At 44.6% G+C, this 26284-nt stretch overlaps 1 protein-coding gene across 1 annotated transcript in view; it reads right to left on the minus strand.

Annotated features, from left to right (window-relative positions):
- Positions 1-3246: 3246 nt before the first annotated feature.
- The window catches only part of tmub1 (transmembrane and ubiquitin-like domain containing 1), a 29669-nt gene continuing 6631 nt past the window's right edge, over positions 3247-26284 (minus strand). The window contains exons 3-6 of the mRNA XM_063050686.1: positions 14613-14722; positions 8745-9171; positions 8293-8681; positions 3247-7513 (exon numbers count right to left, since the gene is read on the minus strand). Of these exons, the coding sequence (XP_062906756.1) occupies positions 7162-7513; positions 8293-8681; positions 8745-9131 (1128 nt within the window). The 5' untranslated portion in view covers positions 9132-9171; positions 14613-14722 and the 3' untranslated portion in view covers positions 3247-7161. The remainder of the gene's footprint in view (positions 7514-8292; positions 8682-8744; positions 9172-14612; positions 14723-26284) is intronic.

The following is a 26284-nucleotide window of genomic DNA, read 5'->3' on the forward strand; positions in this document are numbered from 1 at the left end:
TTGATGCCCACAACTTCACACCTACTAATCTCTAACTGCACTACAGGAGCATCTACCTTATTCCATATACTGTGCGCATTCAAATATAACACCTTGAGTTGTGTATTCATCTCCCTTTTTGATTTTGTCCCGATGCTACACTGCAACTTATCTCACTGACTGCAATTATTTCCTTTCATCTGCCTGCTGACTTGACAGTCTCACTGCAACTGCATCTTGTTGTATACCAACATCCTCTAGTTCCCATCCACTTGATAAATTAGTTTAAACTCTCTCCAACAGCTCTAGCAAACCTGTCTGCAAGGATATTGGTCCCCCTCGGGTTTAGTTGCAACCCATCTCTTTCGTACAGATATTTTCCCCAAAAGAGAGCCCAATGATGTCCATATCCCTCCATTCCCTGCACATTCATGAATCTTTCAAATAGCCTCTTAAAGGTGTCTATCATATCTGCCTCCATCATCCCTGACAGCACATTCCATGCACCCACCACTCTGAATGAAAAAAAACCTGCCTTACACATCTCCTTTTAACTTACTTCTGTCCACATATGCATGGCTTCTGGTATTAAACATTTCAACCCTGGGGAAAAAAGATACTGGTTGTCCCTGTCTATGCCTCTCAATCTTATAAACATCTATCAAGTCTCCCCACGGGCTCTGCCACTCCAGAGAAAGCAACCAAGATATATCCAACCTCTCCTTAGATCATATACCTTCTCATCCAGACAGTATCTTGGTAACACACATCAAAGTTGCTGGTGAACGCAGCAGGCCAGGCAGCATCTGTAGGAAGAGGTGCAGTTGACGTTTCAGGCCGAGACCCTTCGTCAGGACTAACTGAAGGAAGAGTGAGTAAGGGATTTGAAAGTTGGAGGGGGAGGGGGAGATCCAAAATGATAGGAGAAGACAGGAGGGGGAGGGATAGAGCCAAGAGCTGGACAGGTGATAGGCAAAAGGGGATACGAGAGGATCATGGGACAGGAGGTCTGGGAAGAAAGACAAGGGGGGGGACCCAGAGGATGGGCAAGAGGTATATTCAGAGGGACAGAGGGAGAAAAAGGAGAGTGAGAGAAAGAATGTGTGCATAAGAATAAGTAACAGATGGGGTACGAGGGGGAGGTGGGGCATTAGTGGAAGTTAGAGAAGTCGATGTTCATGCCATCAGGTTGGAGGCTACCCAGACGGAATATAAGGTGTTGTTCCTCCAACCTGAGTGTGGCTTCATCTTTACAGTAGAGGAGGCCGTGGATAGACATGTCAGAATGGGAATGGGATGTGGAATTAAAATGTGTGGCCACTGGGAGATCCTGCTTTCTCTGGTGGACAGAGCATAGATGTTCAGCAAAGCGGTCTCCCAGTCTGCGTCGGGTCTCGCCAATATATAAAAGGCCACATCGGGAGCACTGGACGCAGTACATCACCCCAGTCGACTCACAGGTGAAGTGTTGCCTTGGTAAACCTCTTCTACTCCCTCTTCAAAGCCTCTACATCTTTCCTATAACACTGGACAGAAATTTTGAAGCTGAACACAAACATAATTTCAGACTATTTTGATCATGTAGGAATTCAAAGAAAAAATAAATTAATTTTTATTGAATATAATGCATTTAATTGCATAATGGTGCTGAAGCTAAAAATATTTTATTAATGATTTTCGTTTGCACTCAGTGTCCTGTCCGAGGCTTCTCGCTTGAGAACAATAATCAGACAGCATTGATGGATTCCAGTTGCCCTAATACTGGTTCTCCATGACTCCAATGTCCCAGTAAACCCTTTTATCATGCTCTCTACTGACAGCATAAAGATTTGAAGGGAAGTCTAAATGGGAATGCAGAAAATGAATCTTTAGTGACATGTTGCACTTCATGGGTTTTATGGTTGAAGCATGTTGTCAACTAGCAGCACGAAACCAAGAAAATTTACAACATCCTTGAATGCCTTGCATACGATTTTCTCTAGTCACACTAGAAGTCCTTTGAATTGCCTGTCATTGATGACCTGTTTGATTTGTGGACCAGCTAAAAAGCCTTCCTTAATCTTGGCATCAGTTATTCTGGGAAACATTAAAAAAAAGTATTGCCCAGTAGCACTTACATCTACAGTGATTAAATGCTTTGAGAGGTTGATCATGACTAGATTGAACTTCTGCCTCAGTAAAGACCTGGACCCATTGCAATTTGCCTATCGCCACAATAGGTCTGCAGCAGACACAATCTCAATGGCTCTTCATATGGCTTTAGACCACCTGGACAATGCAAACACCTATGTCAGGATGCTGTTCGTTGACTATAACTCAACTTTTAATACCATTATTCCCACAATCCTGATTGAGAAGTTGCAGAACCTGGGCCTCTGTACCTCCCTCTGCAATTGGATCCTCGACTTCCTAACCGGAAGACCACAATCTATGCAAATTGGTGATAACATCTCCTCTTTGCTGACGATCAACACTGGTGTACCTCACTGCTCTACTCTTTCTATACCCATGACTGTGTGGCTAGGCATAGCTCAAATACCATGTATAAATTTGCTGATGATACAACCATTGTTGGTAGAATCTCAGATGGTGACGAGAGGGCGCACAGGAACGAGATATGCCAACTGGTGGAGTGGTGTCGCAGCAACAACCTTGCACTCAATGTCAGTAAGACGAAAGAACTGATTGGACTTCAGAAAGGATAAGACGAACACATAACAATCCTCAGAGGGATCAGAAGTGGAGAGAGTGAGCAGTTTCAAGTTCCTGGGTGTCAAGATCTCTGAGCACCTAACCTGGTCCCAACATATCGATGCAGTTATGAAGAAGGCAAGAGGGCAGCTATACTTCATTAGGAGTTTGAAGAGATTTGGTATGTCAACAAATTCACTCAAAAATTTCTATATAGTGTGAAGATCATTCTGACAGGCTGCATCACTGTCTGGTATTGGGGGCGGACTACTGCACAGGACTGAAAGACACTGCAGAGGGTTGTAAATTTAGTTGGCTGCATCTTGGGTACTAGCCTACAAAGTACCCAGGACATTTTCAAGGGGTGGTGTCTCAGAAAGGCAGCATCCATTATTAAGGACCTCCTGCACCCAGGGCATGCCCTTTTCTCACTGTTACCATCAGGTAGGAGGTACAGAAGCCTGAAGGCACACACTCAGCAATTCATGAACAGCTTCTTCCCTTCTGCCAGCTGATTCCGAAATGGACATTGAACCCTTGAACACTATCATACTTTTTAAATATTTTATTCCTGTTTTTTGCACAATTTTAAATCTATTCAATATACATATATTGTAATTAATAGATTTTCTTCTATATTATGTATTGCATTGGACTACTGCTGCTAAGTCAACAAATTTCACGACACATACCGGTGATAATAAACCCGATTCTGAAATTTCTCAAATAGTAAAAATCCTTCTGGAGAAATTTTGTGCCTGGCGACAGCAGATTCCACCCTTGCAGTCTTACACCCCATAATTCTGCTTTTGCCTTTGACAAATCCAAGTCTCTGATTGGATCATTTAACTCAGATCAGGTTATCAGATGACGCTCACTCGACAAAGGATTGAAAATCTGTATCAGTATCGGTGTTGCTTTCCATTCCTGGCTCATGCATCACAGCTTCTTTGTCTGCCTCCTCTAGACTGCATTTCTTTGGTGACTTCAGTACTGGAAGACTACCGGCATGCAGCATCGGTCTTACAGCTGAAGGGATTTTGGGGTATTCAATAGATTTCTTGTTTCTGGTCAGACAGAAGAAGCAGTATGTCACATGATCCTTCTGCTTTCACCATATCATCAGGATGGCAAACGGCATTGACTTCTGAGTTCCGCTGAGCCAAGCTCCAAGATCGATTGTGCATGTTGAGCAACAAATATGAGGAGCCCAGGCTTTGTCTTGGGTGCAAATTTTACACCCAACATAGGTTTTCTTAGTAAGGAGTCATGCTCAGTCTTTGAGATTCAGGTGTATATTCATCACCAATATAACAAAATATCATGGTTGTTGTAACATTGGCAAGACATTTTGCTATCACAAATACTCTTGAAAATACATTTACTTTATTATAATGAGTACACACAATATACTGTGCCCCTACAGCAGGCACATCAACGTGATTGCAAATTGATTTACAAGTAAACGCAATGCAAAGAACGGTGGGTGCGTGATGCTTTTATAGTCTTTCTAAAACCTATCCTGCCATGCATTTGCCCTGCCCAAGCATGCTCAGGCATGGCTGGACTAGATAAAAAAAAACTTTTCAGCTTATGTTGTTGGCAACATTTTAGTTGACATGAATCATGAATTGAAATAGCAACCGCAGCAATTTCAAAAAAATTGGTGCGTGGTAGAGAAATTTCGTGGTGATTTTCATGAGCAGCAGCCCAAAATCCAAAAATACACCCAAAAGTATACAGAAAGCAAAAACTTTGTTGTCCAGTGTAATGAGTCAAGCAGAATTGAATGCAAAATCCAGACATGGCCGAGAGAGTTTTATACAATTACATAACTTCCCAACTTGTGAGCTCAGTTCCTTGACTGATAAAGGCAACCATGCCATACATCCTCTTTACCACCTTATCAATGAACTTAGACTCCAAGATCCCTCTCTCCATCAACACTGTTGAGGATCTTGCCATCAAGAAAGTACCGTCCCTTTACATTTCATCTCCCAAAGAGCAAAACCTCAAACTTGGCCAGGTTAAATTCCATCTCCCATTTCTTCAACTGATCTATATCCCACTGTACCCTTTGCCAGTCTTCTATGCTGCAAGATCATAAGACATAGGAGCAGAATTAAGCCATTCAGCCCATTGAGTCTGCTCCAGCATCCCATCATGGTTGATCCCGGATCCCATTCAACCCCATACACCTGCCTTCTCACCATATCCATTGATGCCCTGACCAATCAGGAAACTATCAACTTCCGCTTTGAACATACCCATGGACTTGGCCTCCACCGCAGTCTGTGGCAGCGTATTCCATAGATTCACTACTCTCTGCCTAAAAAAGAATCTTCCTTGCCTCTGTTCTATAAGGTCTTCTTCTTGTTTTATGGTGGCTGGCACCCAGCTTGATGGTGCATTAGCGTCACCTTCTGTTCCAAAGTGTGTAATAGATTTACATTTTAAATCCCTTCACCCAATCACACACACACATACCCTAACTACATCTTATCCTCCCGTCTTTGGCTATCCTCGTACCCTATTCCTGCTTATCCATCATATCCTATAAAAAACCCCTGTACCTCTTAAGAAAGCTAAAAATACCCTGACCTGTGCTTTCTCACTCATGTCCAGCAACCCTTTTAATGTGAATTCTTGCACCCCCAATTCCCTTAGATTAATTCTCATCATCTCTCTCTGTATCCCATACTTCCTACAACTCAGAACTACATGTTCTACTGACTCCTCTTCCCGACATTCCTCACACAATACTGTCTGGTGTTTCCCTATCATTTTCAATGTTTTGTTTAATGCACAGTGCCCCAGCCTTAACCTAGTCAACACAGTTTCCTCTCTTCTGTTCTATAAAGTCTATAAATATTGTGGCTGTGCCCTTTAGCTCTGGATACCCCCACCACAGGAAACATCCTTTCCACATCCACCTTTTCTAGTCCTTTCAACATTCAGCAATTTTCAATGAGATCCCTCTACATTCTTCTAAATTCCAGTGAATACAGGCCCAAAGCTGTCAAATGCTCCTCATATCTTAACCCCTGTATTCCTGGAATCATCCTCCTCTGGTTTCTCTCCAATGACAACATATCCTTTCTGAGATAAGGTGCCCAAAACTGTTGACAATACTCCAAGTGTGGCCTGACTAGTGTCTTATAAAGCCTCAGCATTATCTCCTTGCTTTTATATTCTATTCCCCTTGAAATAAATGCCAATGTTGCATTTGCCTTCTTTACCACAGACTCAACCTGTAAATTAACCTTCTGGAAGTCTTGCATGAGGACTCCAAAGTCCATTTGCACCTCTGATCCACCATCAATCTTTTTTTTTTCAAAATACAGAAGTTTGTTTAAATGACTGCAATATCACAATGTACAAATAAGCAACATTTAGATTTTAATTAAATGCACTATTTACAGTTTCAAATTAAAATATGATATCATTATCTACAACACTTGAGCCTCTGAGGGCCTGCCACCAAGCATCATATTGCCTGCAAACTTACTGACACACCCATCCACATTTTCATCCAGGTCACTTACAGTATATCACAATCTGGAGAGGTCCCAGCATGGATCCCCATTGATCATCACTAGTCACAAACATCCAGCAAGAACAATTTCCATCAATCACTACCCTTTGTCTACATCCAGATAATTTCCATACCTCAGCCTTTTAAAGAAATGCGTAAAGGGAGAGTGGAGTTTTTATAATATCTTTGAATAACAAATAAGTATACCTAAGTGACACAAGATCAAAACACAAAGTTTACAGGTAGAGCCAGTAATTAGAAAGCTGGAAGACTTGCAGTAAAGATCAAACCGCTCAACCCCAGGAAACATCCAGACCTCCTTTTATGAATAATGACAGAGCAGGGAATAATAGGATGAAATGCACTGCATTTTTAAGAAACTACTGGAAAAATACTTGAATCAATACAACTAAAGAAAAAAAGCAATGGGATATGGTTGAGAGAATAGGTCACTGGGGTTAAGCTTGGGAATAATACAGGGGTATGGAAAAAGCAGGAGTCAAGTAGATGGGTTAAATGGCTCCAGGATTTTTTAAATTTTCCAGCCGTAACTGACTTGGATTATGAAGCTGGCCCTTCAACTTCCAGTTAGTGGAGCAGAGGAACACCTTGTTTTTGTTTTATCTCCCCTTCAGAAGCATGCACATATATGAAGCTTCCCTGGCCAGGCTGGACCCAACATGGACAATGGTGGATAAGGTGATGAGAATCCCCAATCGCTACATACCCCTGCAGAGTAGGCAGGGGGTAAAACAATGACCAGACTGCAGTCATAAGGTGCAAAGAGCTTTATCGATGTCAGTGACAGCACTATTGCCTTATCAAACAGCTCCATAACAAAGCAGAAAACCACACAGTAACATTATAATCACACCTTCAAAATGACTGCCAGTTTCAATTGATAAAAATTGGCATTGATGCCAGTCCTGAATGGAGTACACAGCCAGCTCACAATCTCATCGTCGGTAAGCTCCAAAAGCCACAAAGCTGAAGAGAATGGTTATGCCGACCAGCGAGATCGTAGCAGGTGGTGTGAAGAAGTGCCGATAGTTGATCTGGTAATACCACAGAATGGAGAGCATAAGGAGGAAGAGGGGCAGCATGAGACCCCCGATGTTGAGGGTGGTGTCAGTGTTCTCCGCTGCATGGCTCCCTGCTGGAGACTGTGGAGTTGCATTCTGCGAGATGTGGCAGTGAACTACACAGTTGCCCGTGATGTGAAGTGAGGAGAGTGTCTGTGTGTCATCTCCCAGCAGCTGCCCTTGGTATATAAGACGCACCTGGTGCTCCTGGTGGGGAAACTGAGTCCTGGCAGGGGGAAGACAGACATGCAGATTAACAAGCGGCTGCAGGTAGCACCAGCCAGCTACAGATACAGATCACAAATGAGTGCGTGAATAAGCAGGTGGGTAGGTGGGAAAAGGGTTTGTTTTGCTGTTGTTATTACTGCTGGTGTTGTTCTGCTGAATATGGCCTGCATGCTATGTTGATACTGGAATGTGTGGCAACATGTGTGGGCTGTCTGCAGCGCATCCTTAGGTTGTGTTGGTTGTTAATGCAAACGATGCATTTCACTGTATGCTTCAATGTACGTGTGATAAATAAATTAATCTGAATCAGCCTCTCTGCCGATGTTTGGTTTCAGGGCTTGGCCTCCTGCTCCTGCCTTCACTCAAACGCATTCCAAGTGTGGTCCAAGTCACAGAGATTCACTGGGAGGTCGTCACCCCATGAGTGGGTCACCTCCAAATTATATGCTGTCCTCATCAGACACCTAAAGGGGAAGACAGCTCGATGACCCGGCAGAGACAAGGCACAAGGACAACTCAGCCCAGCAGAGGCTGCATGGTTAGTGACTGGACACATAGCTGCATCGGTCAACCAACTGCTACTGAGAGCTGACACACCCAAGTTCCCACTAGGCCAACTGTCTATTGCATTGATGCAGAGGATGGAGGTTGGAGGACAGACGACAAAGTATGAAGAGGTGGGATATGCAGGGAGATTTGTGCTTGAGTAATGAAGAACACTTCTCGCTCAAATAAAGTTGAAGTGATGACAGTGTGGAATCAGGGTGGTGACGTTACCTTTTTATGTGTCCAATCGTATGTTCAGGTCTGACCTGAACTATTCTCTCCGTATCATTTAAAAACTTCAGTCTCATCACCATGGAGCTGTCCTGTGCAGAGTCACTGTGGGGAAGATGGCCAACGATGGCCAGAGTCTCAGCTGCATCCCTGCCTCTTGCTGTGGTCAGTCGCTGCCGTAACTGTACAGGCACAGGATCTGAAACCAGGTCCTCAGTGGCACTGACTGTGGGCCACGCCTCCTCAGGTTCAGGCACAACCTGCACCTCTATGTCATTTCTCTTCTCTTTCTCCTGCCTCTCCTCCTCCACCCTGTCCATCTGCCCCTCTGACCTGTTCCTCTGCTCCCGCCCTTCATCCCTCTGCCACTCCTGCTCCTCCTTGTCTCTCTGCCCCTCCCCCTCTGCCCCATCCCTCTTCCCCTCCGCCCCGTCCCTCTTCCCCTCCACACCATCCCTCTGTCTCTCCATCTCCCCCTCTGCACCGTCCCTCTGTCTCTCCACCTCCCCCTCTGCACCGTCCCTCTGTCTCTCCACCTCCCCCTCCGCACTGTCCCTCTGTCTCTCCATCTCCCCCTCTGCACCGTCCCTCTGTCTCTCTGCTGTGCATCCTGCTGCTATTGTTCCAGTCTCAGATGCTGCAGGCTGTGCCGAGGCCTCAGTGGAAAATGGGCAGGTAGGGTCCTGCAGCTCCACGGGAGAACCATCAGCAAGTTGCTGTGCTTGGTCGCCTTGATCGATGGTGTGAGTGGAAGCCCATGACAGGACAAGAACCAGCAAGATGAATACCAGGCTGAACAGCACAGTCACCTCATCACCCACTCCTTCGATTAAAGCCATGGCCTGGACCACGATCTCCCACAGTCATTCAGTTGGGAAGCTGAAGGAATAAAACACAGAAATAAGAAACAAGAATGGGACCATGATCTCTGAGAGATGCTGGTGAGATTAACAGGAAAGGTAGGTTACCAATTGTCAGGTGGTGTCACAGACAAGGTCCCAGAAGACTGGAGAACAACGTTCCTTTTATCCACAACAGGGATAATCTGGAAAATGATACGCAACTGAGTCTCACATCAGAGGTAAGGAAATTGTTAGACCATTTTCTTAGTGATAGCATTTACTCACATTTAGAAAGGTATGGATTTGGTAGGGAAAGTCAGCATGACGTTATGTCAGAATCAGAATCAGGTTTATTATCACCAGCATGTGTTGTGAAATTTGTAGCTTAGCAGCAGAGTGAAAAAATAAATGAATAAATAAATTTCAATATATGTATATTGAATAGATTAAAAATCGTGCAAAAAACAGGAATAATATATATTAAAAAAGTGAAGTAGTGTTCATGGGTTGAATGTCCATTTGGAATCAGATGGCAGAGGGGAAGAAGCTGTTCCTGAATCACTGAGTGTGTGCCTTCAGGCTTCTGTACCTCCTACCTGATGTTAACAGTGAGAAAAGGGCATGCCCTGGGTGCTGGAGGTCCTTCATAATGGATGCTGCCTTTCTGAGACACTGCTTCTTGAAGATGTCCTAACTACTTTATAGGCTAGTACCCAAGATGGAGCCGACTAATTTACGACCCTCTGCAGCTTCTTTCGGTCCTGTGCAGTAGCCCCCCCCCTCCCCTGCCCAATTACCAGACAGTGAAACAGCCTGTCAGAATGCTCTTCATGGTACATCTATAGAAGTCTTTTGAGTGTTTTTGTTGACAAACCAAATCTCTTCAAACTCTTAATGAAATATAGTTGCTGTCTTGCCTTCTTTATAACTACATCAATATGTTGGGACCAGGTTAGGTCCATAAGTGACCTTGTTATCCAGGAACTTGAAACGGCTCACTCTCTCCAGTTCTGATCCTTCTGTGAGGATCGGTATGTGTTCCTTCGTCTTACTCTTCCTGAAGCCCACAATCAGCTCTTTTGTCTTACTAACGTTGAGTGCCAGGTTGTTGCTGCGACACCACTCCACTAGTTGGCATATCTCACTCCTGTACCGCCTCGTCACCACCTGAGATTCTACCAGCAATTGTTGCATCATCAGCAGATTTATAGATGGTATTTGAGTTATGCCTAACCACACAGTCATGGATATAGAGAGAGCAGAGCAGTGAGCTAAGCACACACCCTTGAGGTGCACCAGTACTGACCGTCAGTGAGGAGGAGATATTATCATCAATCTGCAGAGATTATGGTCTTCTGGTTAGGAAGTCAAGGATCCAATTGCAGAGGGAAGTACAGAGGTCCAGGTTCTGTAACTAATCAATCAGGATTGTGGGAATGATGGCGTTAAATGCTGAGCTATAGTCAATGAACAGCACCCTGACATAGATGTTTGTATTGTCCAGGTGGTCTAAGGTCGTAAGAGCCATTGAGATTGCCGTTGACCTATTGTGGCGGCAGACAAATTGCAGTGGGTCCAAGTCCTTGCTAAGGCAGGAATTCAGTTTACTTTTGACCAACCTCTCAAAGCATTTCATCACTGCAGATGTGAGTGTTACTCGGCAATAGTCATTAAGGCAGCTCACATTATCTTCCTTAGGCACTGGTATAATTGTTGCCTTTTTGAAGCAAGAGGGAACTTCTTCCTATAGCAGTGAGAGGTTGAAAATGTCCTTGAATACTCCTGCCAGTTGGTTGGCACAAGTTTTCAGAGCCTTACCAGATACTCTGTTGGGGCCTTCCACCTTGCGAGGGTTCACTCTCTTTAAAGACAGCCCAATACAGGCCTCAGAGACAGAGATCACAGGGTCACTGTGATCTTCATACCTGCAGTTATATTTTCCCTTTCAAAGCTGGCATAGTAGGCGTTGAGTTCATCTGGTAGTGAAGTATCGCTGCCATTCATGCTATTGGGTTTTGCAGTGTAGGAAGTAATGTCTTGCAAACCCTGCCAGAGTTGTTGTACATCCAACCTCATTCAAAATTGTCTCTTCACCCCTGAAATAGTCCTCCACAAGTCATACCTGGTTTTCTGGTACAAACCTGGGTTGCCAGACTTGAATGCCACAGATCTAACCTTCAGCAGATGACGTACCTCCTGGTTCAATCACGGCTTTTGGCTTGGGAACGTACAGCAAGTCTTTGTAGGCACACAACCACACAGGTTTTAAAAAAGTCGGTTACAACTGCAGCATACTCATCCAGGTTCAAAGATAATCCCTGAATACAGTCCAGACAACCGATTCAAAGCAATCCTCTAAGCACTCCTGTGCTTCCCTTGTCCATACCTTCTCAGTCCTCGCTACTGGTGCTGCAGTCTTCAGTCTCTGCCTATACTCGGAGTAGAAGTAGAGCCAGGTGACCAGACTTCCTGAAGTGAGGGTGTGGAATAGCATGGCAGGCATTCTTGATGGTGGTGTAACAATGGTCCAGTGTGTTGTTTCCTCTGGTATTGCAAGTGATCTGTCGATGGTAATTGTTCGGTGATTTTTTTTTCAGACTGGCCTGGTTAAAATCCCCCAAAATGACGGTGAAGGTGTTAGGGTGTGCTGTTTCATGTTAGTTGAACCCATTGTTCAGATCATCTAAAGCCTGACTGACATTGGCCTGAGGTGGAATGTATACCACTACCAAAATGATCATGGAAATCTTCCAAGCTAGGTAAAAAAGGATGGCACTTAGTTGTGTGATATTCCAGTTCTGGTGAGCAAAATTAGGACAGCAGTGATATACTTGTGCACCAAGAGGAGTTGATCATGAGGCATAATTCTCCACCTCTGCTTTTGAGGACTCTATGGATCCTGACGGTGTATAGTAAACCTGTTGATCTGAATCGCTGCATCCGGTATAGAAGGGGTTAACCAGGATTCCGTGAAACAAAGGACACACGCAGTCCTCATATCCCTCTGATTCAGCAGCACAGCTCTGAGATTATCGATTTTAATCACCAGAGACTGCATGTTTGCTAGCAAGATGGTCAGGATTGGGAGTGGGGCAGATTGTCCCCATCTCAGAAATCTGACTGACTGTGGGGGAGGGGTGATGAAGGTGATAAATCTGTCAAATTGTCTACGCAGCTTGCAGCAAAGCATTTGATCAAGCCCATCCAGCAGATGAAGATTCATGGTGAGGTGGCAAAATTGCCTTGGTCATACAAGAGAAGTTAGTGGTGGAGTGTTTCTCCGTCTGGAGGACTATGACCGGTGGTGATCCACAAGGATCAGTGCTGGGAATGCTGATATTGTGCTATGATATGGATGAAAATGTTGGTAGGCTGATTAGTTAGTTTGAAGATGACAAGAAATGATGGACTTGTACATTGTGAATAGGGTTGTCAAAGGAATAGTTCAGTTAGAAATCTGGACAGGGAAATGGCAGTTGGAGATAATCCAGAAAAGTGTAAGGAGTTAGACTTTGGGAGATCAAATGGAAGAGGAAAGTATACAGTAAACAGCAGGCCCCCTGGGAGCACTGATGTACAGAGGGATCTTGGGATGCAAATTCATTGCTCTCTGAAAGCAGGAATACAAGTAGATAGAGTGGTTAAGAAGGCATACTTGCCTTCACTGGTCAGGACACTGAGTATAAAAGTTAAGAAATCATGGTGTATCTGTATAAAGCTTTGGTTAAGCCACATGTGGGTTATTCTGTGCAGTTCTGGTCAACTCATTACAGGAAGGATGTGAAGACTTTGGATAGGGTGTAGCAAAGGTTCATCAGGGTGTTGCCTGGATTTAATGTATTATGTTATAAGCAGGAGTTGGACAAACTTGGATTGTTTTCTCTGGATCATCAGAAACTGAAGGGTTGATAACAGGAGCTTATAAAATTATGAGAGGCATAGATAGGGCACAGTCAGAGTCCTTTTCTCAGGGTGAAGATGTCGAATATGAGAAGGCACAGGTTTAAGGTGAAAGGGGAAAGCTTAAATGGAATGTGTAAGGCAGGTTCTTTTCTAAAAAAAAGGCAATGGTAGGTGCCTGGCTTCACCTATCACCTTCTAGCTAATCTCCTACCCCTTCCCGCAAAAGGGTCTTGGCTTGAAATGTCAACTGATTGTCAATTTCCATGGATGCAGCCTGACTGCTGAGTTCCTCCAGTATTTGGTGTTTTGCAGAGTGGTAGATGCTTAGACAACACTGCCAGGGGAAGTGATAGAAACAGACATGATGGCAATGTTTAAGAGGCACATAGGATTAGTTTACACTAGCATGGTGGGCTGAAGGGCTTGTTTCTTAGATTTTCTCTGTTAACCTTCCAACATGGTGTTACACCTATTCAAAAGTTCAATTTATTGTCAAAGTATACATGTACAACTCTGATATTCGCCTTCTCCAGATAGCCATGAAATACAGAAAAACCACGGGTGTTGTTGAAAGAAAAGACATCAACCCACTCCCGGCATGAAAAAGAAATAAAACTCACAAACCCCAAACCCTCCCCCCAACTCCTCCCTCACACAAAAAACAGATTGCCCGCATGGAAAACGGCAGCTGGAACATCAAACCCCAAATCCCCTCCCTCGCAAAGAAAGCAACATAGCATCAAACCCCAACCCTCTCCCTCACAGAAAACAGCGACAATAGCATCAAATCCTCAAATACCCTCTCTCACACACAAAAAACAATAGATCGCCCATACAGATAAACACTAACAAGAACATCAGACTTTGAAAATGACCTCACTAGGTATTGGTGTTCAGGGTAGCACTGCTATCTCAATTCCAGTGACCTAAATTTATTCTGACCTCTGGCACTGTATGGAGTCAGCAAGTTCTTGTGGCTTCTTTCTCACGTTGTAAAAATGTGCAGACTGGTAGAGTAACTGGCTGCTGTAAATTGCCATTCATGCAGGAATGTGGTTGGAGAATAATGTGGTAATAGGGGTTCAATGAGCATGTGAGAGACTAGCTTGCAAGGAGAAAAGTCAGGGCATGTGACTGACAGGTGTGTTTGGGAGCTAGCACAGAATCAGTTGTCTAAATAGCCTCCCTCTGTCATAAGGGACAAGAGAAAGCACGAAATCTGAGAATACTTCGTGGGTGCCACCATGCAAGTGTTTTATTGCACCAACTGTAATTATCTCAATATCCTCTGCTGTGTCCATTCAGTGCGGTTTATGGTAAGGTGGTTTGATTTATTTAAAAACTGTTAACTGAATTGGATTTGCAGTTATACTTCCTGAAGCTTATGGTTTGAAATTATCAATGATAAGTAAACAACTAGTCTCCTAAGTAATCGGATAACAACTGGTTAATAGAAATCAAGTGACAAAGGAACCGGCACCTGACAATAGGAATCTGCTGGTTCCAGTCAAGGCAGTTCTTATGAGAAGTGACATGGTGAGAGAGAAAGAAAAGAAGAATTTTTCCTTTTATTACCTGTAGCTTGAGGAATTATGTTCACAACGGGGGAGCTGGATCAACAGTGCATCAAGGAGGGGAAAGCTGCGAGTACAACTTGTTCCAGGAGGCAGTCACACCTTGTAGATCTGCAGAGTTGTACAGAACACAGATAGACCCTTAGTCCCATCACGTTGATACTGCTCCATTTACAATAATACCATCCTCCCGCATTCGGACGGGATCAGCTTGCTTTGTCTATTTAAGTGCCTACCTATACTTCTCTTAAAAGTAGAAATTGTGTTCAATTTGAACATTTGAACACTCCTCTGGCAGCAGATTCCAGATTCTAATCATTCCCAATGAATGAATCACTCTATCTTTCATAAAAAGCAAGATCTCCTGCTGGACACCCATTTCAATTTGACTTACCATTCCATTCTGACATGTCTGTCTGTCCACGGCCTTCTCTACTGCCACGATAAGGCCAAACTTATTCATATTCCATATAGGTACCCTGCAACCTGATGGCATGAACATTGATTTCTTCAATTTCATTACTTCCTCTCCCCGCCCCCCCCAACTTCTCTTTCCATTCCCCATTCTAATTCCTCTCTCACTCCTTCTCTTCTCAACCGACCATCATCTCCCTCTGGTTCCCATCTGTCTCTTTCTTTCATGATCCACTGTCTCCAATTAGATTCCTTCTTCGTCAACCCTTTACCTCTTCTACCTATCCCTTCCAAACCTTTTACTTTATCCCACCCAGGCACTTTTCCCTTCATCCGATTTCACTTACCACCTGCCAGCTTGCACTCCTTTCCCTCCATCTTCTTATTCTGGTTTCAGCCCCTTTTCTTTCCAGTCCTGACGAAGGGTCTCAACCTGAAACGTTGATTGTTTATTCCCCTCAACGAAAATCTAATTGCTGAGACAGGATATTCTCCACACAAAGCCATGCTGACCATCCCTCATTGGCCTTTGCCTTTCCAAATGTACACAAACAGCATACTGTGCCACTGATATAAGGCTCACCAGCCTGTAACTGCTCAGCTTATCCCTGCTGTCCCTGTAAGTTCACTGTTAAATTAAAAACAATCAGTAATCCTATAAAAGATGCAAAAAAAACTCCATTGGGATCCAGCAACCTGCTTCCCTGGTTCCCACAGCAACCAGGAGCAGATCTGTCAGCCCTGTGATTTATTAAACTTTGTGAGTACAATAAACTTAACACCTCCATGTTCTTAAAACTGAACACAGATGAGAAATATTCAGTTAGGATCTCACTCGTATCCCTGTCTCCACATAGATTAGCCCTCTGTTGCTCAAGGGACTCACTCTTTAACAGTCTCCCCATTTGCTTCTGATATATTTACACAACATCTTGGGAGGACTGTTAAGGGTGGTATCAGAAGGTCCGTTACCTGAAAGCATGCAGCATTTGTGACAAGGCATGTGAATTAATGGTGGACTCTTGACCTCACAATCTACCTCGTTATGTCTTTGCACCTTTTTGTCTGCCTGCACTGCACTTCCTCTGTAACTGCAACACTTTATTCTGCACTCCAGAACATGGAACATAGAATAGTACAGCACAGTACAGGCCCTTTGGCCCACAATGTTGTGCTGACCCTCAAACCCCACCTCCCATATAAGCAACACACATCAAAGTTGCTGGTGAACGCAGCAGGCCAGGCAGCATCTCTAGGAAGAGGTACAGTCGACGTTTCGGGCCGAGACCCTTCGTCAGGACTAAATGAAGGAAGAGCTAGTAAGAGATTTGAAAGTGGGAGGGGGAGGGGGAGATCCAAAATGATAGGAGAAGACAGGAGGGGGAGGGATGGAGCCAAGAGCTGGACAGGTGATTGGCAAAGGGGATATGAGAGGATCATGGGACAGGAGGCCCGGGGAGAAAGAAAAGGGGTGGGGGGGGAACCCAGAGAATGGGCAAGGGGTATAAGTCAGAGGGACAGAGGGAGAAAAAGGAGAGAGAGAGAAAGAATATGTGTATATTAATAAATAACGGATGGGGTACAAGGGGGAGGTGGGACATTAGCGGAAGTTTCAGAAGTCAATGTTCATGCCATCAGGTTGGAGGCTACCCAGACGGAATATAAGGTATAGTTGCTCCAACCTGAGTGTGGCTTCAACTTTACAGTAGAGGAGGCCGTGGATAGACATATCAGAATGGGAATGGGATGTGGAATTAAAACGTGTGGCCACTGGGAGATGCTGCTTTCTCTGGCGGACAGAGCGTAGGTGTTCAGCAAAACGATCTCCCAGTCTGCGTTGGGTCTCGCCAATATATAGAAGGCCACATCGGGAGCACCGGACACAGTATATCACCCCAGCCGATTCATGGGTGAAGTGTCGCCTCACCTGGAAGGACTGTCTGGGGCCCTGAATGGTGGTAAGGGAGGAAGTGTAAGGGCATGTGTAGCACTTGTTCCGCTTACAAGGATAAGTGCCAGGAGGGAGAACAGTGGGGAGGGAAACGAATGGACAAGGGAGTCATGTAGGAAGCTATCCCTGTGGAACGCGGGGGGGGGGGAGGGAAAGATGTGCTTAGTGGTGGGATCCCGTTGGAGGTGGCGGAAGTTACGGAGAATAATATGTTGGACCCAGAGGCTGGTGGGGTGGTAGGTGAGGACCAGGGGAACCCTATTCCTAGTGGGGTGGCGGGAGGATGGAGTGAGAGTAGATGTGCGTGAAATGGGGGAGATGCGTTTGACAGCAGAGTTGATGGTGGAGGAAGGGAAGCCCTTTTCTTTAAAAAAGGAGGACATCTCCCTCGTCCTGGAATGAAAAGCCTCATCCTCAGAGCAGATGTGGCGGAGATGGAGGAATTGCAAGAAGGGAATGGCATTTTTGCAAGAGACAGGGTGAGAAGAGGAATAGTCCAGATAGCTGTGAGAGTCAGTAGGCTTATAGTAGACATCAGTAGATAAGCTGTCTCCAGAGATAGAGACAGAAAGATCTAGAAAGGGGAGGAAGATGTCAGAAATGAACCAGGTAAACTTGAGGGCAGGATGAAAGTTGGAGGCCCAGGTAAACTTGAGGGCAGGGTGAAAGTTGGAGGACCAGGTAAACTTGAGGGGGCATATAACCCCCACCTTAAATTCCTCCATATACCTGTCTACTAGTCTCTTAAATTTCACTAGTGTATCTGTCTCCACCATGGCCGCAGGCAACGAATTCCACGCACCAACCACTCTCTGAGTGAAAAAAAACCTTCCTCTAATATCCCCTTTGAACTTCCCACCCCTTACCTTTAAGCCATGTCCTCTTGTATTGAGCAGTGGTGCCCTGCAGAAAAGGCACTGGCTGTCCACTCTATCTATTCCTCTTTAATATCGTGTATACCTCTATCATGTCTCCTCACATCCTCCTTCTCTCCAAAGAGTAAAGCCCTAGCTCCCTTAATCTCTGATCATAATGCATACTCTCTGAACCAGACAGCATCCTGGTAAATCTCCTCTGTACCCTTTCCAATGCTTCCACATCCTTCCTATAGTGAGGCAACCAGAACTGGACACAGTACTCCAAGTGTGGCCTAACCAGAGTTTTATAGAGCTGCATCATTATCTCATGACTCTTAAACTCTATCCCTCGACTTATGAAAGCTAACACCCCATAAGCTTTCTTAACTATCCTATCTACCTGTGAGGTAACTTTCAGGGATCTGTGGACATATACCCCCAGATCCCTCTGCTCCTCCACACTACCAAGTATCCTGCCATTTACTTTTGTACTCTGCCTTGGAGTTTGTCCTTCCAAAGTGTACCACCTCACATTTCTCTGGGTTGAACGCCATCTGCCACTTCTCAGCCCACTTCTGCATCCTATCAATGTCTCTCTGCAATCTTCGACAATCCTCTACATTATCCACAACACCACCAACCTTTGTGTCGTCTGCAGACTTGCCAACCCACCCTTCTACCCCCACATCCAGGTCATTAATAAAACTCACGAAAAGTAGAGTTCCCAGAACTGATCCTTGTGGGACACCACTAGTCACAACCTTCCAATCCGAATGTACTCCCTCCACCATGACCCTCTGCTTTCTGCAGGCAAGCCAATTCTGAATCCACCTGGCCAAACTTCCCTGGATCCCATGCCTTCTGACTTTCTGAATAAGCCTACCATGTGGAACCTTGTCAAATGCCTTACTAAAATCCATGTAGATCACATCCGTTGCAATACCCTCATCTATATACCTGGTCACCTCCTCAAAGAAATCTATCAGGCTTGTTAGACAGGATCTGCCCTTCACAAAGCCATGCTGACTGTCGCTGATCAGACCATGATTCTCTAAATGCCCAGAGATCCTATCTCTGAGAATCTTTTTCAACAGATTTCCCACCACAGACGTAAGGCTCACTAGTCTATAATTACCCGGACTATCCCTACTACCTTTTTTGAACAAGGGGACAACATTTGCCTCCCTCCAATCCTCCGGTACCATACCCGTGGACAACAAGGACATAAAGATCCTAGCCAGAGGCTCAGCAATCTCTTCCCTTGCATCGTGGAGCACCCTAGGGAATATTCCATCAGACCCCGGGGACTTATCCGTCCTAATGTATTTTAACAACTCCAACACCTCCTCTCCCTCAATATCAACGTGCTCCAGAACATCAACCTCACTCATATTGTCCTCACCGTCATCAAGTTCCCTCTTATTGGTGAATACCGAAGAGAAGTTTTCATTGAGGATCTCGCTCACTTAGAACATAGAATAGTACAGCACAGTACAGGGCCTTCGACCCACAATGTTGTGCCGACCCTAAAAACCCTGCCTCCCATATAACCCTCACCTTAAATTCCTCCAATTACCTGCAAGAGTTCCCTAAACATCGACCACATGTCCATATAACCCTGTTATTTTTGCACCTTTCCAAAATTTGCCTTCCAATCTGCTCCTTGGTATCTCTGCTGCTACCAGGGGGCATATAGAATACTCCCAACAGAGTAACTGCTCCCTTTCTGTTCCAGACTTCCACCCATACCAATTCAAAAGAGGATCCTGCTACATTACCCACCCTTTCTGTAGCTGTAATAGTATCCCTGATCAGTAATGCCACCCCTCCTCCCGTTTTCCCCCCTCTCTATCCCTTTTAAAGCACTGAAATCCAGGAATATTGAGAATCCATTCCTGCCCTGGTGGCAGCCAAGTCTCTGTAATGGCCACTACATCATAATTCCATGTATGTATCCAAGCTCTCAGTTCATCACCTTTGTTCCTGATGCTTCTTGCATTGAAGTACACGCACTTTAGCCCTTTTACCTTACTACCCTTACACCCTTTATTCTGCTTCTCTTTCCTCAAAGCCTCGCTAGATGTTAGATCTGGCTTTACTCCATGCACTTCTTCCACTGCTCTATCACTCTGGGTCCCATCCCCCTTGCAAATTAGTTTAAACCCTCCCAAACCATGCTAGCAAACCTACCTGCAAAAATATTGCTCTCCCTTGATTTCAGGTGCAACCCATCCAATCTGTACAGGTCCCATCTTCCCCAGAAGAGATCCCAATGATCCAAAAATCTAAAACCCTGCCCCCTGCACCAACTCCTCAGCCACACATTCAACTGCCATCTCCTCCAATTCTTACCATCACTATCACGTAGCACTGGCAGCAATCCTGAGAACGCCACCCTTGAGGTCCTGTTTCCTTTTCCTATCACTTTTTCTTTGCCTCAGTAGGACAAACCTATCCTGAACCCAGCACATTGCTATCATTGCTTACCCTTGTACTAACTTAATGCACTGCTCTAAGTAATCTTTAATTAATTGATCTGTATGAGTGGTAAACAATACAATTTCACTCTACCTTAGTACATTGAAGGGCGCCCATTCAGAACAGAGATGCGAATAAATTTTTTCAGCCAAAGAGTAGTGAATCTGTGGAATTTGCTGCCACAGATGGCAGTGGAGGTCAATTCATTGGGTGTATTTAAGGCAGAGATTGATAGGTACCTGAGTAGCCAGGGCATCAAAGGTTATGGTGAGAAGGCGGGGGAGTGGGACTAAATGGGAGAATGGATCAGCTCATGATAGAACGGCGGAGCAAACTCGATGGGCCAAATGGCCGACTTCTGCTCCTTTGTCTTATGGTCTTATGTGACCATAATAAACAAATATTCAAATAGTAACAAATAACAGACTAACAGTTATTGCAGATAAATAGTTGTAAGGTGACCAAGAGAGGGACTATATATTGCGCCTTTTGTTTCACAGAATCCTGGTTAACCCCCTCCGTGCTGGATGCAGCTATTCAGATTGACAGGTTCATTATACACCATCAGGATAGAGACTCTCAAAAGCAGAGGTGAAGATGTATGCTTCACAATCAACTCCTTTTCGTGCACAATTGTGTCAGTGATGTCCTAATTCTGCTCACCGGACCCGGAATGTCTCACAATTAAACGCCATCCATTTTACCTGCCATGGAAGATTTCAGTGATCATTTTGGCAGTGGTGCACATTCCACCTCAGGCCAATGTCAAACAGGCTCGAGATGATCTGAGCAATGGGAAAAACATGCATGAAACAGCCTACCCTAATGGCTTCACCATCATTTTGGGGAATTTTAATCAGGCTAGCTGAAAAAGTCACTAAATAATTATTACCAACAAATCACTTGTAGTACCGGAGGAAACAACACTGGACCATTATTACACCACCATCAAGAATATCTGCCGTGCTATTCCACACCCACACTTCAGAAAGTTTGATCACCTGGCTGTACTTCTACTCCCTGACTAGAGGCAGAGACTGAAGACTGCAGCACCAATAATGAGGATCAAGGTATGGACGAGGAAAGCACAGGAGTGCTTACAGGACTGCATTAAATCGGTGGACTGAACCGTATTCAGGGCTTCACCTTTAAATCTGGATGAGTATGCTGCAGTTGTTACCAACTTCATTAAAAACTGTATGGATGAGTGTGCCTACAAAAACTCGCTGTACATTCCCCAACCAAAAACCCTGGATGAAACAGGAGGTTTGTTTTCTGCTGAGGGCTAGATCTGTAGCATTTACATCCAGTGACCCAGATCTCTACAAGAAAACCAGGTAGGACTTGCAGTGGGCTATTTCAAGAGTAAAGAAACAATTTTGAGCGATGTTGGAGCCGACATCAGATGCATGTCAACTATGGCAGGGTTTGCAGGACATTACTTCCTACAAAGTGAAACCCAACAGCATGAATAGCAGCAATGCTTCACTACCAGATGAGCTCAATGCCTTCTATGCCCGTTTTGAAAAGGAGAATAAAACTACAGCTCTGAAGATCCCTGCTGCACTTGGTGACCATGTGATCTTTGTCTCGGAGGCCGATGTCAGGCTGTTTTTCAGCAGGGTGAACCCTCGCAAGGAGGTAGGCCCCGCTGGGACACGGAGTAAGGCTCTGAAAACTTGTATCAATCAACTGGCAGGAGTATTCAAGGACATTTTCAATCTCTTTGAGAGGTGGTCATGGCTAGAATCAACTTCTGCCTCAGCAAGGACCTGGACCCATTGCAAATTTCCTATCACCACAATAGGTCTGCAGCAGACACAATCTCAATGACTGTTCACATGGCCTTAGATCACCTGGACAATACAAACACCTATGTCAGGATGCTGTTCGTTGTCTATAGCTCAGTGTTTAACACCATCATTTCCACAGTCCTGATCGATAAGCTACAGAACCTGTGCCTCTGTACCTCCTTTTGCAATTGGATCCTCGACCTCAATCTGTGGCGACTGGTGACAATATCTCCTCCTCACTGACGATCAACAATGATGCACCTCAGGGGTGTGTGCTTAGCCCACTGCTTTACTCCCTCTATATCTATAACTGTGTGGCTAGGTATAGTTCATATGCCATGTATAAATTTGTTGATGACACAAGCATTTCAGATGGAGATGAGAGGGTGTACAAGAGTGAGACATACCAGATAGTTGAGTGGTGTCACAGCAATAACCTTGCATTCAATGTCAGTAAGGCAAAAGAGCTGATCGTGGACTTGAGGAAGGGTCACAAGACGAGGGAACACAAACCAATCCTCATTGAGGGATCAGAAGTGGAGAGAGTGAGCAATTTCAAGTTCCTGGCTCAAGATCTCTGAGGATCTTACCTGATCCCAACATATCAATGTAGCTATAAAGAAGGCAAGTCAGCAGCTATATTTCATTCGGAGCTTGAAGAGACTTGGTTTGTCACCTAAAACACTCAAAAACTTCTGTAGATGTACTGTGGAGAGCATTCTGACAGACTGCATCACTGTTCGGTATGGTGGGGGAGTGGGGGGCTACTGCACAGGACCGGAAGAAGCTACAGAAAATTGTAAAATTAGTCAGCTCCATCTTGTGTACCAGCCTCTATAGTATCCAAGACATGTTCAAGGAGCGGTGCCTCAGAAAGGTGGTGTCCATTAATAAGGACCTCATCACCCAGGACATGCCCTCCTCTCATTGTTACCATCAGGAAGAAAGTACAGAAGCTTGAGGGCACACACTCAGTGACGCAAGAACAGTCTCTTCCCCTCTGCCATAGGATTTTAAATGAACGTTGAACCCATGAACACTACCTCAGTTTAAAAAAAAATCATTTCTGTTTTGCACTATTTTTAATCTATTTAATATCCATATATTCTTAATGTAACTGATTTACTTTTTTTTCTGTACTATCAGGTATTGCATTGTACTGCTGCTGCAAAGTTAGCAAATATCACTACACGTGCTCGTCATAATAAACCTGATTCTGATTCCAGGATCTGCTATTTTGGGAAGAAAGAAAGAGACTTAAGCAAATGGAACAAGGAGGAAGGGAAAAAAGAAAACATGAAGAGGGATCCCTGGATGGAACCACGAAACAAGATATAGGTGGGAGCTTAGACTGGCCCACAAATAGAAACAGCAATGTAAGGGAAAGAATAAATCAGAAAATTGCATGTGCACATAGCAAGTGTCTAGAGGAGGTTCACGAGAATGATTCTGGGAATAAAAGATTTAATGTATGAAAAGCATTTGATGGCCCTGGGACTGTATATGCTGGAGTTTATAAGAATGAGGGATCCCATTGACACCTATTGAATATTGAAAGGCCTAGATAGAGTGGAGTTGTGGGATATTTCCTGCAGTGGAGGAGTCTAGGATCAGAGGGCACAGCTTCAGAATTGAAGCATGTCCTTTTACCACAGATATGTGGAGGAATTTCTTTAGCCAGAGGGTGGTGAATCTGTGGAATTCATTGTCACAGAACGGAAGTTCTTAGGTTCTTGATTAGTAAAGGTATCAAAGGTTACGGGAGAAGGGAGGAGAATGGGGTTGAGAGGGATCTTAAATCGGCCATGACGGAATGGCGGAGGAGACTCAATGAGCCAAAGTGCTCCTATATCTTACGGTAATATAATCTAATATTTTAATCTGCATATGGCTTGTGTAAATCAGACGACTGCAATGTTTTGGAAACTTATGTAGATCAATATGTCGAGGAACAAAGAATGAAGAGGAAAAGAAAAACAGATGTTAGTCCACCTGTTCGGCTAACATCAGTCGTGCTGTTCATTATCATCGTGCCTGATGATGCGTACCACCCAACCGTTCAACAGATGATGCCGTTGCCATCAGCCTCCACCTGGCCTTAACCCACCTGGACAAAAAAGACACGTATGTTCGAATGCTGTTCATAGACTTCAGTTCAGCATTCAACACAATCATTCCTCAGAAACTGATTGGAAATCTGAGCCTACTGGGCCTGAACACCTCCCTTTGCAACTGGATCCTAGACTTCCTGACTGGGAGACCTCAGTCAGTCCGAATTGGTAGCAGCATCTCCAACACCATCACACTGAGCATGGTGGCCCCCAGGGCTGTGTGCTCAGTCCACTGCTGTTCACTCTGCTGACCCACGACTGTGCTACAACACACAGCTCGAACCACATCATCAAGTTCACCGATGACACGACCGTGGTGGGTTTCATCAGCAAGAATGATGAGTCAGCATACAGAGAGGAGGTGCAGCGGCTAACGGACTGGTGCAGAGCCAACAACCTGTCTCTGAATGTAAACAAAAGAGATGGTTGTTGACTTCAGGAGGACACAAAGCAACCGCTCTCCGCTGAACATCGATGACTCCTCCGTTGAGATCGTTAAGAGCACCAAATTTCTTGGTGTTCACCAAGCAGAGAATCTCACCTGGTCCCTCAACACCAGCTCCATAGCAAAGAAAGCCCAGCAGCATCTCTACTTTCTGCAAAGGCTGAGAAAAGTCCATCTCCCACCCCCTATCCTCACCACATTCTACAGAGGTTGTACTGAGAGCATCCTGAGCAGCTGCATCACAGCCTGGTTTGGAAATTGCACCATCTCAGATCGCAAGACCCTGCAGCGGATAGTGAGGTCAGCTGAGAAAATGATCGGGGTCTCTGTTCCCGCCATCACCGACATTTACACCACATGCTGCATCCGCAAAGCCATCAGCATTATGAAGCACCCCACGCACTCTTCTCCCTCCTGCCATCTGGAAAAAGGCACCGACGCATTCGGGCTCTCACGACCAGACTATGTAACTGTTTCTTCCCCCAAGCCATCAGGCTCCTCAATACTCAGGGCCTGGCTTGACACCAACCTACTGCCCTCTACTGTGCCTACTGTCTTGTTTATTTATTATTATTTATTGTAATGACTGCTCTGTTTTGTGCACTTTATGCAGTCCTGGATAGGTCTGTAGTCTAGCGTAGTTTTCGTGTTTTTCCTTACGTAGTTCAGTGTAGTTTTTGTATTGTTTCATGTAGCACCATGGTCCTGGAAAACATTGTCTCATTTTTACTATGTTCTGTACCAGCAGTTATGGTTGAAATGATAGTAAAAAGTGACTTGACTTGAAATTCTACAGCCTCACACTGGCCAGAGCCAACATGATTAATTTTAGCACATCTATGAGGAGCTTTCAAGGTAGCAACTAGCAAACTATGAACGAGTGGTGCAATTATTTGAGCCATTGCCTCACAGTGCCAGAGACCTGGATTCAGATCTGTCCTCAGGTGCTGACTACAAGGAGTTTGTACATTGTGACGACACAGACTTCCTCCGGATGCTCTGGTTCTACCCACATCAGATGTACAGTTGATAGATTAATTGGCCACTGCAAATTGCCTATTTTGTGTGTAGCAATCTAGCTGGAGTTCATGAGAATGTGAGGATAATTTTAACTAAAAATTAACACATGATGCTTGTCTCGATGGACCAAAGAGACTATTTCTATGCTCTCTGTGTGATTTTCTCTACAAGTTGAGTGGGTATGACAGATTTGAATCTTCAGAAGGGTTTTGATAAGCTGCCACACAAGAAACGATTAAAACTACAGCACACAGTATTTGGGCAATATACTATTGGCGACTGATGATCAGTTTACAAACTAAAACATACTCTGGACGCTGCAAAGATTGATGCTTTCGGCCCCAGCTTGTCACAGTTATTTAGACTGGGGAATAAATACACCAAAAAAGCAAAGGCTAGGTGGCTGACTGGACTGAGAGGGGTGCTTCAGTGAGTGCGTGAGGACGTACAATGGGGTACAATGTGAAAAAATGAGAATGGTGGAATTTACTTTTAAATGGCAAGTGGGACTGGAATGTCCTTGTACATGAACAGCTGAAAGTTAACATGCAAATAGTACTACCAGCAAATGTCAAAATTGTCATTTTTTTGCAAGGTGTTTTGA

This window comes from Mobula hypostoma, chromosome 1 (genome assembly GCF_963921235.1).
Source record: "Mobula hypostoma chromosome 1, sMobHyp1.1, whole genome shotgun sequence".
NCBI classification, from domain to species: domain Eukaryota; kingdom Metazoa; phylum Chordata; class Chondrichthyes; order Myliobatiformes; family Myliobatidae; genus Mobula; species Mobula hypostoma.